The sequence below is a fragment of the Xiphophorus maculatus genome, chromosome 1, assembly GCF_002775205.1.
Source record: "Xiphophorus maculatus strain JP 163 A chromosome 1, X_maculatus-5.0-male, whole genome shotgun sequence".
Taxonomy (NCBI): domain Eukaryota; kingdom Metazoa; phylum Chordata; class Actinopteri; order Cyprinodontiformes; family Poeciliidae; genus Xiphophorus; species Xiphophorus maculatus.
The window spans coordinates 14,971,417-14,987,687 of NC_036443.1; the positions used below are offsets into that span (position 1 = coordinate 14,971,417).

The window sequence follows — 16,271 nt, forward strand, 5'->3', positions numbered from 1 at the left end:
TATTGCATTGATCCTCTCTCGGGTTTAAGGCAGCTAAGTTTGCTGGCTAGTCAGAAACTGGAGCACCATGTTCATTGAATCACTTTTGGGTACAGTTGGCAGGGTGGGCAAGTGCCAAGTCCTGCTGTAAAATGAAATTAACATCTCTATAAAGCTTATTAGCAAAAGTGAGCATGGGGCACTAAAATTTGATGATAGACTGTGGACTTTAGAAAACTCAGTGGACCGAAACTAGCAGAGAACATGACACCCCAAACCATCACTGGCTGTGGAAATTTCACATTGAGCTTCAAGCAATGTGGATGCTGCTGTGCCTCTCCACTCTTCCTCCAAACTCTGGGACCTTGATTTCCAAATCACATGTAAATTTTACTTTCATCTGAAAAGAAGACTTTGGATCACTGAAGAACAGTCTAGCTCTTTTTCTCCCTTGCTCACCTGAAACATGTGCATAACATGTTGTTCCGGGTTCGTTTGTGTCCTCTTTACTTTAAACATAGAGACAGACTGCGGTTGCTTTGAATAACATTATAACTAAATAAAATCATAATTTGAAAACTGATTTTTTTCCCTATTTACTCAGGTTATCTTTGGCTGATTTTGAAATCCAAAACAAAAAAAATATTATCCAACAAAATCAGTAAGGCGGCAAATACTTTTTCACAGCAACCTAGAGGCACAGTCCAGAATTAAATACATAATTTCATGGGGATTATGTAAACAGATTTGGAAGGTTCCTACAAAAATTTGTGTAAAACCATTCAGTCATCATTGGAATATAAACTTCTTGAAATTATACCACCCCCTAGTGTTAGACAATGGACACAAAATCATTGGTTTAACAACATTCAATCCTTTATTGACAAACGTAAATTGTTGACAGGGGACAAGCTGGTGGTGGGTTCTTGGTTAGCGGCAACCCGTGTTAAACTGGTCAAAATAATCCCTGGTGGGTTTGTTGGTATAGAGCTCCGTATTCAGATAGTGCTGACTGGAACAGAAACAGAAATGTACAAACAGTGTGCAGAAACGGCCAGAAGATTTTCATTTATATAATACATTTCATATTATTTATCAATTTATAACCTGATATACCTGATAAAAGTGTGTGTGGGCGTGTGCCTGTGTGTGAAAAATGTGAGCTCACTGTGCCTGCTGCTGTCTGGCCAGATGCTTGTTTTCTTGGTCCATCAGGACTCTCTGTTGTCTTCTTAGTTCTGCCATTCTCTGTTCCTTCTCCTCTTCTGTTTTGGAAATCTTCAGGAGCTGCAGGTCCCAGGCTGCATCCCTAATCTTATCAGCCTCAAGTTGTTTCTATCAACAAAAAGAGTGCCACAAGTTGTGTACTATGCATATATTGCTCTAAAGCAGTTGGTTGCAAACCTAACAAATATTTAATGTAAAGCTAATTTTGCATGTTCTTCCCCTGGATGTATGGGTTTTCATGCTGTGCGCTGCCTGGGTGGAGACTCATGCATTTATGGAAGTGACACCATGTAACTGGGACTGCAGGAGTACCTTTCTCTCGAGGCGCTGTTGCTCTCTCTGCTCGTGGAAGTTGTTGAGCTGTTTGAGGCTCATCCCCCTCCACTTGTCTGGCAGAACATGCGGTGGTCTCCCTCCTCCCAATTGGGTCTCTGCTGCCTCTGCAGACTCTGTCAACATGTCAGATGTCCCGGTGTGCCAAATATCTATCAGATTATCCATCGCCTCCTTCCTACGCTGCTCGCTGAGGTTCAGAGCTCGCTCCTCAGCCTGTGTGGAACAACATAGGATGAGGCCTCAGCACTGACCCATCGAGATCTCATAGATTACGACAAACAAACAAAAAGAAGACAGGAGTCTTTATAAACCTGTAAAATGTTTACTCACATAAGCTTGATAGCCACAAACCTTTGCAGCTATAACAACTTTAGCTGTTGTTTGAAAGCTTTCATCAAGGAATGATGTGTTTTAATGAGAATTTTTGACCAATCTTGCATAAATGCATTTGTAAGGTCAAACACTGGTATTGGATGAGAAGGGCTGTCTGACAATCTTCACTCTTATTCATACCAAAGATACGTTACTGCTTTGAGGATAGGTCTCCGGTGTGCAGAACAGTCAATTTCTTCCACACCAAACGCCTTCATCCATGTCTTTATGGGCATTGTTATGTGCACTGATACATTTTGGAATAAGAAGGGGGCATTCCCAAACTTTTCCCACGATGTTGGGAGCATGTAATTGCAGGACTTCATACACTTTAGGGCATGGGAGTGGATGAGAACGCTTGAGTCCAAGGATTCGGAGGTGTGAGCAAAGCCTTCTTGCGGTATAATGTATTTTCCTTCCATGTAACTTTTTGTTACCCTCCATGTGTAGGTGTTAATAACTGTCTGCTGGACAACTGTTTTCTGGATGATAATGTAGGCCATAACATGGCTAAAGCATGACATTTTGTCATTAAAAATCGTTTTAATAATTTTATTGGTTTTATGTGATATTCTAGTTTGCTGAATGACAGAATTTCTGGTTTTCAATATTTGTGGAAAAAAAATCACCACGGTTGACAAAAATATATTAATTTGCGTGAAATTATATAATAAGTTTTACATTTTGAATTACATTACTGAATCAAATAACTTTTGAGAGCATTCTAATTCATTGAAAAGCACCTGCATGCTGCATTTTCTCCCAAGTGATCCTCTCAGGAAGATAAATTTGCTGGTGAATCATCGACATGAGTGGTTATTAGGAAAACTACATAATTTTCATGAAAAATGCCATGACCTGAAGGCTTTAGAAGGATTTCACTCAATGGGAAATTGAGACAAGAGCTCTCAGGCAAATGAGGGAGCAACTAAGAGGGGCCTTTCAAATAACAACCAATTCCATGCATACATCATATTAGTTCATCCGTGCGTGTTGGTTGGTACCAAACAATGCGACTGCCTCCCTCCTGTGTCAAGTGTGTGTAGGCATCACTTAACATTTTTAGTTTGCAATTCTAATTTGAAAGTCCCAGCCGAGAAACCTCTGTCACAGCTTAGAATCCCCACTGGGCTCGGCTTCAAACATTTGCATCAAACGACGGTGCGTGAGCGTTCGTGTGTTTGTTGCGTACCAAGGCTTGATTGTCGTTCGAGAGTGAGACGAGGGCAGCTTTCCTACGCTCCTCTTCGAGTGCATTCTGCTGGGCCCACATTAGGTCTTGATTCACCAGCTGCTTGTTCAAGAGCGTCTCTGTGAAGAGTGTGGAAATGTATTTGTTCTTACAACTGCATTAGCTATTACCCACTGAAAATAGGTCTCAAGCCACACACTCACACAGCTTCACAGCACTTCGGGATGAGCATTCATCAAAGTCACCTGGCAGAGAGGACTGTGTGGGAAGATGTGATTGTTTGTGCGGAAAACCATGAAGCGCGTTTGTGTGATTTATAGCAGCTCTTGTATTAATTTTGCTCGTCGGTAAACGTGTGTGTTTGTGTGTGCATGTTCATGTTTCGCTCTGTTCACCTCTGTGCTTCGCTCTCTTGTCCCTCATTTTCTTATCATCCATTTGTGCTTGCAAATCTTTTTCTTTTTGTCTCATTTGCTCTTTCACCCTTTCCTTCTGTTCGCGATCTTCTCCCTGAAAATTAAACAAAAACAAAGAAAGAGCAAGGTGACTTCCCGCTTTCATTGGATTTACTGCTGTTGCTCGTTCAAGCACACCTATGTCAATCTTACCTGAAATACATACATGCTGGAAGGCCCCAGTTCAGTTTCGGGAACCGTGAGGTTGTACGTCCCCTTCACCTCAACATCATGAGAGATCTTCATTTGCTGCTGTGAATCCCAGAACTGGGTCAGGTCCTTTTGCAAAGCTTTCCGCTTCTCTTTCTCATTACTATCTTGCAGAAGAACCACTTCATCTTGGTATCTCTTCAGGTTATCTGAAATAAGTTAAAAAAATATACAAGTGATCTGTATTTATTAGTGATAAAATGTTATTTTATCATTGTGTAGTTTCTTCATAAATGGTAAATTAACTGTTGTTGTGTAGCTCTTTGTCTAGTCCAGACAAATCCAAAGCTCTTTTATCCATTCATACACAAACCGATGGTGGAAAGCTACTACATTGTAGCCACAGCTACCCTTGGACAGTCTGACAGAAGCAAATGACATAGAAGAATGTTTGTAGTTACCGAAATCCCTGTCTCGTTGTTTCTCACAGCTTCGCTTGAACTTATTTTCCAGGACTTGCTGGTTTAGAGCATCCAGGTCAAGGCCTATCACACGCCGGCGAGGGTTGAAGAATCGGGCTTTGCGAGCTCTTTCTGCAGACCTTCGGGCCTCCACGACCTTGTCTTTTGAATCATCAACAGGCAAATCCACTTTATACATTTTTGTGGTTTCTAGTCAGGTTCTGAAAAACGAAATTAAATTCATAACTACTTTATTGATCCCAAAGGGAAATAAGATGTTGTTGTAACTCATATTAATTCAAATTCTTCAAAGAGTTATTATAGATGGTAATGGCTGTTGACATAAAAAAAGGCTAAAATAATAATAAAAAAATACAAAGAAATGACATCATTACTAACTACCAGATTCAATCACAAGAAACACTTTTCCAAATAATTTTTTTTTAAAACAAAACAAAAACTATTAAATTAAATTATTATTTCAGTAGATAATACAAACAGTATGTTAGAACAAGGTGAAGTACTTCCAGTGCCAAATGGCACATCAGGCTCCGCAGGTAAAAAATAAAAAAGCTTTTTCACTTTAAGTTAAACTGTAGGTCGTCTTTGTCCCATGGAGTTTTTATGAAAATATGCTTTTTCTTTATTCAGAAAATAAAGATAAAAACACAACCAGATTAATTGGCTTCTCTGTCTCTCTTGTAGAAAGCTTTTAAATTACATTTCAAATTTCTTAGAAGAACTAATAAATCCATATCCTCACTCTTACCTGTAAGATACTAGCTGCATAAAACGTAGGAAATTACAGTTAACATCAACGGGACGCTGTTGCTGTCAATATGTTATGTTTGGGTTTGGCTGCCCTAGTAACCATGGTAACATCTTTTTTTTGTACAAGTCTCTCTAAACTTAAAAATAGACTTAAGTAATTTGACAAATATATTGGCATAATTTAAAGGTAACAATATTTTTGTATATTTTAAATGTAATTAGCAAACACAAACATTCACGTATGTGACGCACGGTTACGTTAAGTTTAACTCCACCTCGCGAGAAAATGCGAGGTTTCGAGTCTCGCGCGCTTAAGCTTTTCCTGTTGGATTGTAAAATGGCGCTCTGTTGTTACAAGTGTTCCGATTTAATTTGACAAGGATTTTCTACGCGGTTTTTATGTTAGAGACTTTGCGTGTACTTCATAATGTAACTTATGTGCAAGTGAGCTACATGTTGAGCAGGAGCGTTCATTCAATTACAAGTTCAGATCGTTTGTGTTAGACAAGTTGCTCGCTGCAGACTGGCTGCTAGCATTATTAGCTAACATTGTCCGTGCAGATTTTCATCCAAATATAAGCTCATTAACAAGGAAAATGGGCTACTTAAAACTCATAGAGATAGAAAACTTCAAGTCGTACAAGGGACGACAAATCATCGGACCCTTTCACAAGTTTACGGCAATTATCGGACCCAATGGATCGGGTATGTTATGATGGAGAGCTAAGGCAAAATGTAAACTGTTTGCTACCATTGGCTAACGGTAAACACGGTGTCATCTCGTTGTGCTGTTTATTCTTGTAGCAGTTAGGCATGGTTTATTGTAACACACTTTACTAACATTGGAGCGTGTATTTTGTAATACGGGTACTAAATATTTTTGCACTTCATTATTGTTGTAGTTATCTGTTTAACAGCTTGTCGGCTGGCATGTTGGTGCATTAGGGTGTTAAATTGAACTCTAATGCACTTTAGTTTTGTGAATGTTACTAAAACGCTGAGATTTACAAAAAGTTGTGAAATATTTGTTTTATTTTGAGTATGACAGTATTTCCTGGACAAATTGCATATTTTGCTTAATCAGAAAACAATACAGCTTTATGTTAGGTTGAGATGATAATTCTTCTATACATTTTACTTTTGTATTTCTTGGGACTTTCTAGGTGTGTTACACATTTAATAATAAACACAATAAACCGTTTATAATATATAAAGCTTATGGGCCTTTTACATATGTCATTACTTGTCCTATAAACTACTCCCCACCAATTCTATGTAGAAATCTTTCCAAACAAATGCATTTTTTTTTGGATAGCCTCAGATACAAGCATGGTCTGACAAAAATGGCAGCTATGAAAGATTTTAACTTTGTGATGCATTAATATGAATGAAAACAAGAGAAGCAAAAGGAAATTCATTTAGGGTGTGGAAACAGAACTTACAATTTCAATGCATTTCATTGCAGGTAAATCCAACCTCATGGATGCCATCAGCTTTGTGTTGGCAGAAAAGACGAGTAACCTGCGTGTCAAGACTTTGAAGGATCTAATCCATGGAGCTCCTGTGGGGAAGCCAGCTGCCAACAGAGCATTTGTCAGCATGGTGTACCAAGAGGATAACGGAGAGGAGCGTTCCTTCACACGGGTCATTATTGGTAAGAAGTCGTTATGTACAAATTGAGAAGATATACTGTCTGTTGGAATTATTTATAGTAAAGAAACAGCTTTTTGTCATTACATATCTTTCTGTTTGAACAACATCACAAATATTGTCTAGTTAACCAGTTCTAATTCTGATAAGAACAACATGTGTGTTGTTCCTACCATGTTTGCTTTGTAACTAAAGAACACGGTTTGTCTTAGGGGCCTCATCCGAGTACCGCATAAACAATAAAGTGGTTGGGCTACCTGAATACAGCGAGGAGCTGGAAAAACTTGGGATTCTGATCAAAGCCAGAAACTTTCTTGTCTTTCAGGTAAGTGTTTAGTGAATCTCTTCCTTCACAGTGTTTCAGTAGCAAACCATTTGTATAAAGCTAACATACATTTGGTATTACTTGATTATAAGTGAATTAGATTAAGTGTTTCATCCCTGGCTAACACCATATTTCTATGGTGCGGTAATATTTTTGTCTTTCATTCTTTGGGCAACTGCTTTTATTCACCTGAGTTTTTTGTTTTGTTTTATTACACAAAAGGGGGCGGTGGAGTCCATTGCCATGAAGAACCCCAAAGAGCGAACGGCGCTGTTTGAGGAGATCTCACGTTCTGGGGAGTTGGCACAAGAGTATGACCGCAGGAAGAAGGAGATGGTGAAAGCAGAAGAAGACACACAGTTCAATTATCACCGCAAGAAAAACATTGCTGCGGAGCGCAAAGAAGCCAAGCAGGAGAAAGAGGAGGTAAGCGCTTTGAAATAAAATGAGATGAATTGTTCAAAATTTTATATTTTAATATCTCAACTTTAGACCAGGTCTACAATTTGCTCTTGGCATAAAGACCTATGAACGTTATTTTTATTCTATGTTCCTGATTGGGTAAGGTTTTAGAGATAAAACTCAGTTTTTTTTAAATGATAAAATTAAATATTGTATTTTACCTCTCCTAATTGTAATGAATGGCTTTTATTCTGACTAATCTTGTCTGCCCAGTCTTGTCAAGGACATTGGAAAGTAATTATCTTAAATAGAGATACACCACTCAAACAGCTGACTAGAGGTCAAAATGGGTCTGTTTTCCTTTGCTTTTCACTGATCAGGGTTGAACTGGTCAAATTTAGAAAATTAAATGCATAAAATGTAATAACTTTGGCTATTTTCAATCTGACTTTTTTGAGTTCAGTAAAAATCAAATGAATGTCTTAATTTTCTGTTGGATTCAGAACAACTTCTAAGGACCTACAGCAGATTTTTCTTTTATGTGTTAAATAAAGTGCTGCGAGAAAAAAATGTGAATAAATCTGCATATGATTAATCAAAAAATGTTTCTACTAGGGAAAGCCTGATTGGCATATTTCATTCCTTCCAAGACCACCTTTGTTATTGCAAATCAAATCTAAATGTGCCATAAAGTTCAACCTAAATAAGTTCTAAAAACAAAAATTGATTGCAAAGCTTATCACATTATTTTCTCTCTTGTTCTTGATGTCCTTGTCAGGCTGAGCGATACCAACGCCTTAAAGACGAGGTAGCCAGAGCCAGTGTACAGTTACAGCTCTTCAAGTTGTACCACAATGAGGTCGAGATCGAGAAACTGAACAAAGAGCTCGGCCAGCGGAATAAAGAAATTGATAAGGACCGTAAAAAGATGGACCACGTTGAAGAGGAGCTGAAGGACAAGAAGAAAGAGTTGGGGAGGCTGATGAGGGAGCAGCAGACCATCGAGAAAGAAATCAAGTATGTCCTCATGTGGTTCTGATAGCCTCCTGGGTGTGCATGCTTGGATCCTGACCCCTAAAATATTCAGTGCAAAATAATTATTTTCATTCTATTTGCAGAGAAAAAGACTCTGAGCTGAATCAAAAGAGGCCTCAGTATATCAAGGCCAAAGAGAACACGGCACACAAAATCAAAAAGCTCGAAGCTGCGAAAAAATCTCATCAGAACGCCCAGAAGATGTACAAGAAGCGCAAAGCTGACATGGATGAGCTGGATAAGGAGATGAGAGCGGTGGAGTTGGCGAAGCAGGAGTTTGAGGAAAGAATGGAGGAGGAGGCTCAGAGCCAGGGCCAGGACCTCACACTGGAGGAAAACCAGGTCTGACTTGGTTTAAAGCTTTCCTTAGTCCTTTTATTCAATAAAACTTCAGTCAAACCAGTAGATGCCATTAGCAAATGAAAAGTTTGTTCACATTCGTTTTATAGCATTTGAAGCAGATTAAATACATGTAATACAAAAATGATTTCTGCCCTTCCACCTTATTTAATCGCCTCATTCTTAAAAGAAATTTGCACATGTTTTCTAAAGTTATTGATCTCATTATTTTCTTTCAGGAAAAAAAGAATTGGCTTGACTCTCTTTTCCTCCTTCCCCCTAGGTGAAGCAGTACCATCGCCTGAAGGAGGAGGCCAGTAAGCGTGCTGCCACTCTGGCCCAGGAACTGGAGAAGTTCAACCGGGACCAGAAGGCTGACCAGGACCGCCTTGATTTGGAGGAGAGGAAGAAAGTGGAGACAGAGGTAAAAAAAAAAAAAGTGACAACAGCTTTTTTTAATCTCAGATAAAAAAAGATTTGCATAGGAACTAATGCAACTCTGCAAATGTCTCCTTATTTCTCAGGCCAAAATCAAGCAGAAGATTCGTGAAATAGAGGAAAACCAGAAGCGTATTGAGAAGCTAGAGGACTACATCGCCACCAGCAGGTAAGTCGCTGGTATATTTGCTCTCTCTCAGCAGATTCCTGCAGTTCATTGAGCTGTTAGTATGATTTATTTTACTCCTTCACTCATACATTTCTATATTGCTAAACTTCAGACAGTCACTTGATGAGCAGAAGCGCATGGAGGAGGAGTTGACAGAGGAAGTAGAGATGGCCAAGAGGAGGATTGATGAAATAAACATGGAGCTTAATCAGGTAACTAAAACAGAAAAGACAGAGCAGTGTTGGCTTTACTCATTGAACATATTCACATTTTTAATCTTCTGTATTTTTTTTTGAAGTTATGTTTTGATCTTTTTTCTTTTGGTTGACTACAGGCTTCCTTTAGCTTAACTGTAGAAAACTGCTTTCTTCTCTGTACATTTAAGAATCTTGCATCAAAAAGTAAAAGTGGATCATTACGCCAGTGTGTACTGCCTGTTTCTCACTGGTGTCTTTAAATGTTTTGGGTCTCGGCCAATTTAGGCTGATTTGAAATACTGTTGATTTTTCATTGGGATGGGCAAAATGTTGCTTCTTTCTGAAGTATAATATTTTGTACAATATGTGAGTGCTTATTTCATATTTTTTCTAAAAGATGTTTTATATAAATGTGTTTGTATACAAATACCTGTCTGATCTGATACTTTTTGGTTTTTTTTAGCTTTAACCTAAATTAATCCAAAATTTGAAATCAAAGAAAAAAGCACTAATTTTCATTTAGAACAAGCACATGCTAGCAGCAGGCACAATTGAGAAATTTCTTCAAGCTCTCATGATGCAGCTTTTAAGTTGAGGACTATCGATCTGGCAGTAGAGGAGGGAAATAGAGTCGTTACACGTAAGCTTGGCGTGAACGAATCCATAGTTCGACGTTGGAGACGGAGGCTGCGTCCTTAAAAAATCCAGCAGATTTATTAAGGACGAGAGCGGCGGAGATATCAGCTGCTTCTAGTCTGGTGCGGCTTATATATGAACGTTTCCAGTTTTTAAAAAAAAACTTTGTAGATGCGGCTTATAGTGAGATGCGCTCTATAGTCTGGAAAATACGGTAATTAAAAATGAGTAAAACTATACACAAGTTCTCCTTAATGTAGCAGATTTTATTTTGTTGTTTTTATTATTTTTTAAAACTTTGTCAGTTGCAATTCCTTAAAACAAGCTATGTACAAAATTATATGGATAGCCACACCAGTGGTGCGTTTTCCCAAAGTCCCATATGTAACCGGAGGAGTAAAAGTAGAAATATTTTCAGCTCCACAGAATAGAGCACAGCTTTTTTTGTGTGTGTGCAAGTAACCACAACAAAACTCCACTTCTCCCATTTAATAAATATTTTGTGTGGTCTGGATTGACATGAAAAGCGGGACGGGATGGGACTGACCACTTAACATTTGCTTCAGGTGATGGAGCAGCTGGGAGATGCCAGGATCGACAGACAGGAGAACAGTCGACAGCAGCGCAAGGCAGAAATCATGGAGAGCATCAAGAGACTTTACCCCGGATCTGTGGTAAGTTACTAATGTACAAAATCAACCCATGTTGTCCAAAACATTGAATACATTGGACAACATATTTGAATGCAACAACCTGCTGTTGTGTTTTCAGTACGGCCGCCTGATCGACCTGTGCCAGCCCACTCAGAAGAAATATCAGATTGCTGTTACTAAAGTGTTGGGCAAGAACATGGATGCCATCATCGTCGACTCAGAGAAAACCGGCCGAGACTGCATTCAGTACATCAAGGAGCAGAGAGGAGAGCCTGAGACCTTCCTTCCTCTTGACTATCTTGAGGTGAATATTACACTACAGATAACACCTCAAGGAAAAAGTAATTAGAATGGAAAGTACTGAAAATAAAGATTTTATTTTGGACTAGAAATAAGTACATTTTCAAAGATTCAGAACAGAGATCTCTAGTCCGCACTGACACTGTCCTGCGACTTTTAGATGTCTCCCTGTTCCAACACACCTGAATGAATGGGTTGAATTATCTCTTCAGCATATTATCAGATTCGTCTGAGTGCTGATGATGAGCTATTAGTATGATTCTGGTGTGTAGAACAGGGGGCATCTAAAAGTTTCAGGACAGTAGCCCTTGAAAACTGGAGTTGGAAACCGCTGATTTAGCAGCAATTTTGAGGGTAATTATCATTCATATTGATCACCCAATGAGCAGAAAACCTTTTTTCCATTAAGGTCAAACCAACAGATGAAAAGCTGAGAGAGTTGCGCGGGGCCAAGCTGGTGATCGATGTGATCCGCTACGAGCCGCCACACATCAAAAAAGCCCTCCAGTACGCTTGCGGCAACGCTTTGGTTTGTGAGAATGTCGAGGACGCACGAAGGATCGCTTTCGGAGGGCCTTACAGACACAAGGTGATTAACCTGGTTTGGGATGAGAAAACTGTTGATATTTTAAGATGTTAGTGTGCTGATGTGTCTTTATTATCCTGTGTCCAGACTGTAGCCCTGGATGGCACGTTGTTCCAGAAGTCAGGGGTCATCTCCGGAGGAGCCAGCGACCTGAAGGCCAAGGCCAGACGCTGGGACGAGAAGGCGGTGGACAAACTGAAGGAGAAGAAGGAAAAACTTACAGAGGAGCTAAAGGTAACCAACTCAGAAGAAGTCAAGAATTTGATTGCCTATTTAGTTCATTTATACCTTGCGGTTTGTTTTAGCGTAAATCACTTTCGGAATTTCTTTGCAGGAGCAAATGAAGGCAAAGAGGAAGGAGGCAGAACTGCGTCAGGTGCAGTCTCAGGCACACGGCCTGCAGATGAGACTCAAATACTCCCAGAGCGACCTGGAGCAAACCAAAACCAGGCACCTCTCCCTCAACATGCAGGTACAACCCGAGCCTCTTCTTTTGTCTTTTGGGATTTTTGAGTAGTGATTGTTGGTTTTAAAGTGGTTTTTTTGTTTGTTTGTTTGATTTCTTGTTTGCAGGAGAAATCTAAACTTGAGAGTGAACTTGCAAATTTTGGCCCTCGCATCAATGACATCAAGAGGATTATCCAGTCCCGTGAGCGAGAGATCACTGACCTCCGAGATCGCATGAACCTAGTGAGACTGACTGAACGCACAGCCCGCTTGAAACCGGCTTTACATACGATTCTCTGTAGTTTTAACGGCTGAGTTTGTCTTGTAGGTGGAGGACGAGGTGTTTGTTGAATTCTGTAAGGAGATCGGAGTGAGAAACATCCGAGAATTTGAGGAGGAGAAAGTGAAGAGGCAGAATGAAATCGCAAAGAAGCGGTCAGTATAGAGTTTAAGTCACTTCTCTGGTAGCAAAACATTTTTTTGACTCTTGTCGTTTAATTTCAGTCTTGAGTTTGAGACCCAGAAGACCCGTCTGGGAATCCAGGTGGACTATGAGAAGAACCAGCTGAAGGAGGACCAGGAGAAAGTCATGATGTGGGAGCAAACTGTTAAGAAAGATGAGGCTGAGATAGAGCGCCTTAAGAAGGTCCAAAAATATATTCAAAGTCAGCATTAATGGTTTAATATTTAGCTTGAAATCAAGACGAATGTGATCGGTGGTTTTACTTAGGAGGAGCACAGACACATGAAAATCATTGATGAGACGATGGCCCAGCTGCAGGACCTGAAGAACCAACATCTCACCAAGAAATCTGAAGTCAACGATAAAAACCACGAAATGGAGGAGATTCGCAAAAAACTGGGAGGCGCTAACAAGTCAGTGCTGACTAAAACCAAGATTAAATAAAATGTTTTAGTGTGTATTTTCTAAATCTATTTGGCCTGTTTGTTGCCTTCCAGAGAGCTGACCCAGCTCCAGAAGGAGGTCACTGCTATCGAGACCAAACTGGAGCAGAAGCGCAGTGACCGCCACAACCTGCTGCAGGCCTGCAAAATGCAGGACATCAGGCTGCCGCTTCGCTCTGGAACCATGGACGATATCAGCCAGGGAGAAGTACGAGGACATGGCAAAGATGTTTGCTTTTATGCACCGGCTTTTTTTTAATCAGGACTTGAAAAGAAATTGAAGTTATTTCTTGCTGTTGTAGGGGAGCTCCCAGACAGATGACTCCAGCAGTCAGAGGACGTCCAGCAGCGTTCTGGCTAAAGAAGCTCTAATAGAAATCGACTACAGCAACTTGTCTGAAGATCTGAAGGTAGATGCTCCAAATAATTCAAGAGATTCATCTTTTCAAACCATAAGAACTTCCTGTACTTTATATTAAAGCAGTTCCCACTCTGGAAAAAAATGTTGCATAGATTTCTCAGGGTAAATCACTTTTATCTGCTAAGCTTTTAGAAGCTTACTACTTTTCAAACCATCGTGTAGAGCTGTTTTTTTATTTTTTATAAAAGACATGTAATATTTCAGTTATTAAAATAAAAAAATAAGCCAATTGCACCTCTGTAATTTCCTATAGGATGCATTGTCAGAAGAGGAGATAAAAGCGGAGACAAACACACTGCAGCAGCGTCTGAACGAGCAGCAGAGCATCCTGCAGAGGATCAGCGCTCCCAACATGAAGGCCATGGAAAAACTGGAGAGCGTCAGGGACAAGTTCCAGGAGACCAGTGATGGTGAGAGGACATGATCATCGTTGACGAAGTGGAGACAAGACCAGAGGAAGAGATTCCTAGAATGGTCTAAAATGAACTCTTTCTGATGATTTTACCTTTTTGATTTCAGAGTTTGAGGCCGCTCGTAAGAGAGCCAAAAAGGCAAAGCAAGCCTTCGAGCAGATCAAGAAAGAGAGGTTTGATCGTTTTAATACCTGCTTCGACTCTGTGGCCACCAACATCGATGAGATCTACAAAGCTCTGTCACGCAACAGCAGCGCCCAGGTGTGTTTTAGCTTTTACTGGAGCAAAATCAATGCAGTAAAGATTTTATTATTGATCAGTCACATTTACTGTTGTAGAGTACGAGACAACCCAGCTCTTAACTTCCTGCTGGTTGATTATCTTTCTTAATAGGACAACAATATTTAATGCCACTCATTGTCCTGCACAAAAAAAATATATATTTTGGCTGGTGACTAGTTAGTCTGAGATCTGAACCACTCTTGGTGTTTTGCAGGCTTTTCTGGGTCCAGAAAACCCAGAGGAACCGTATCTGGATGGTATCAATTATAACTGTGTGGCGCCAGGGAAAAGGTTCAGACCCATGGATAACCTGTCTGGAGGAGAGAAGACGGTTGCTGCCCTGGCTCTGCTTTTTGCTATCCACAGGTCTGACAAAAAAGCAACACAAGCGGACGTTTTAATCTTTATTAAATAACGAGCATGGTGAATCCTGCTTGGTGTGTTTGTGATATTTAAATATTTTTGGTACCTGGATGAAAGTAGATTCTGTCCACGTCTTTAACATCTCTTCTGCGTCCTTGCAGCTACAAACCGGCGCCGTTCTTCGTCCTGGATGAGATCGATGCCGCTCTGGACAACACTAATATTGGCAAAGTGCGTTCAGATTTCACTGTCGCAGACTTTTCATCAGTGATGCTTGTGATTAAAATATATATATCTATTCTTTCTTCTCAAGGTGGCCAATTACATCAAAGACCAGTCAGTACAAAACTTCCAAGCTATTGTCATTTCTCTGAAGGAGGAGTTCTACACCAAGGCTGACTCTCTTATAGGCGTTTATCCAGAGGTAGGTTTCCCTTTTCACTGACCATCAAACATTACAACACTGACACTTTGTAGATATGATATATGATAAAACCCCCAAAACATTAAGCTTTGACATTGTGACTCGCTTTGATATGTTTCTCTAACATTTAGAATTGTAACTTGAACTGGACCATATTAGGATGACATGGGATTATTTCTTTCAACAATAACAGTAAAAGTTGTGATAGATAAATGTTTTGTAAATGGTGATTTTTTTAGATTTATTTTGCTGTTCAAAAACCCCCCAAAATAAATCAGATAATCAAAAATGACTGGGAACATTAAAATGGCTTAATTTCATAAATAGTCACACACACAATTAGATGCCGTGATATAAAACAAATGCTAATTGTACTTTGCAGCAACAGGATGTCCAGCCTCATCAGGTTTCTGCTGAGCATTTTTGCCCTCCATAGAGTTTTTATTTAACAAGTTGGCAGGACTGAAATAAAGAAACCGTTTATTTTTGGAGTATCTATGACATTTAAGTGATTACTTGAAGAAATTAAAGCGATTCTTGTTCTCTATTTCACAGCAAGGAGATTGTGTTATCAGCAAAGTTCTCACCTTTGACCTGTCGCAGTATCCTGATGCCAACCCGAATCCAAATGAGTAACAAGAGCCTGTTCAGTACTGTTCTATATAGTTACAGATCATGTATTCAGTAAGTCTTCAGTTTTCTGTTTTTCTTTTGTTGTATTTTTTATATAGTTTAGTCATTCATGAAACCTTTTCTTGCTGGGATGTGTTTTTTTGTAGTAAAACCTAAGATTTCTGTACATTTAATGGAAACAACCCTCTCTGAATTTGACCATTATTGTTCATTATTGTAGTGAATTATGATAAAGTAAAAGGAGACTCAAAGCTTTTTAGTGAACTGTAGGATTTATACTAACCAGTTAATGAAAAGCCTTTAAAATAAGCAAGTTCCTTTTTTATACCGCTTATGGCTCTCAGTTTGTTTGCTTAAAGCCTTTGCCTGTCCTCTGTGTGCTTAAAAGCAAATTACATTTTATATGTGCAACTTTTTTTAAAAGCTCAATCAGGAGTGTTTAGTTGTGTGGTGGACGGATTCCCTGTGTGATAACTAAATAAAGCAGTAAAAATGGCTGCAGCTTAAAGTGCTATAGGAAGATTTCAAAGCTTTTTGAAACCTGACTTAATATTATTATGTCAAAAGTACCTGATAAGTTGGAGTATCACCTGAAACCACTTCAGCATGAATAAGATGATTATGTCTGTTTGGTTGGCTTTGCTTTAATAAATCTAAAGTGAAATCATGTGCATTCATCTTTGTACGTATTAATGTGCTGTTAACAATC

At 39.4% G+C, this 16,271-nt stretch overlaps 2 protein-coding genes across 2 annotated transcripts; one reads left to right on the forward strand and one right to left on the reverse strand.

Moving 5' to 3' along the window:
* Positions 1–867: 867 nt before the first annotated feature.
* ribc1 (RIB43A domain with coiled-coils 1) lies at positions 868–5,031 on the reverse strand. Its single transcript, XM_005801418.2, has 8 exons — positions 4,942–5,031; positions 4,173–4,393; positions 3,715–3,920; positions 3,502–3,616; positions 3,107–3,225; positions 1,519–1,755; positions 1,148–1,314; positions 868–991 (listed from the first exon to the last, which is right to left on the reverse strand). Exons 2-8 carry the CDS (start codon positions 4,369–4,371, stop codon positions 910–912), a joined length of 1,125 nt encoding a protein of 374 aa, XP_005801475.1. The 5' UTR covers positions 4,372–4,393; positions 4,942–5,031; the 3' UTR covers positions 868–909.
* Positions 5,032–5,250: 219 nt separating this feature from the next.
* Positions 5,251–16,231, forward strand: smc1a (structural maintenance of chromosomes 1A). The gene is made up of 26 exons (XM_005801367.3): positions 5,251–5,648; positions 6,409–6,597; positions 6,806–6,918; positions 7,141–7,344; positions 8,099–8,337; positions 8,439–8,697; positions 8,978–9,118; positions 9,219–9,301; positions 9,414–9,513; positions 10,701–10,808; positions 10,906–11,091; positions 11,497–11,676; positions 11,761–11,907; positions 12,008–12,145; positions 12,247–12,363; positions 12,449–12,555; positions 12,625–12,766; positions 12,851–12,996; positions 13,081–13,234; positions 13,329–13,436; positions 13,701–13,857; positions 13,967–14,121; positions 14,357–14,508; positions 14,667–14,736; positions 14,819–14,929; positions 15,485–16,231. The coding sequence occupies exons 1-26, from the start codon at positions 5,540–5,542 to the stop codon at positions 15,563–15,565; spliced, it is 3,696 nt and encodes a 1,231-aa protein (XP_005801424.1). The 5' UTR covers positions 5,251–5,539; the 3' UTR covers positions 15,566–16,231.
* Positions 16,232–16,271: the final 40 nt, after the last annotated feature.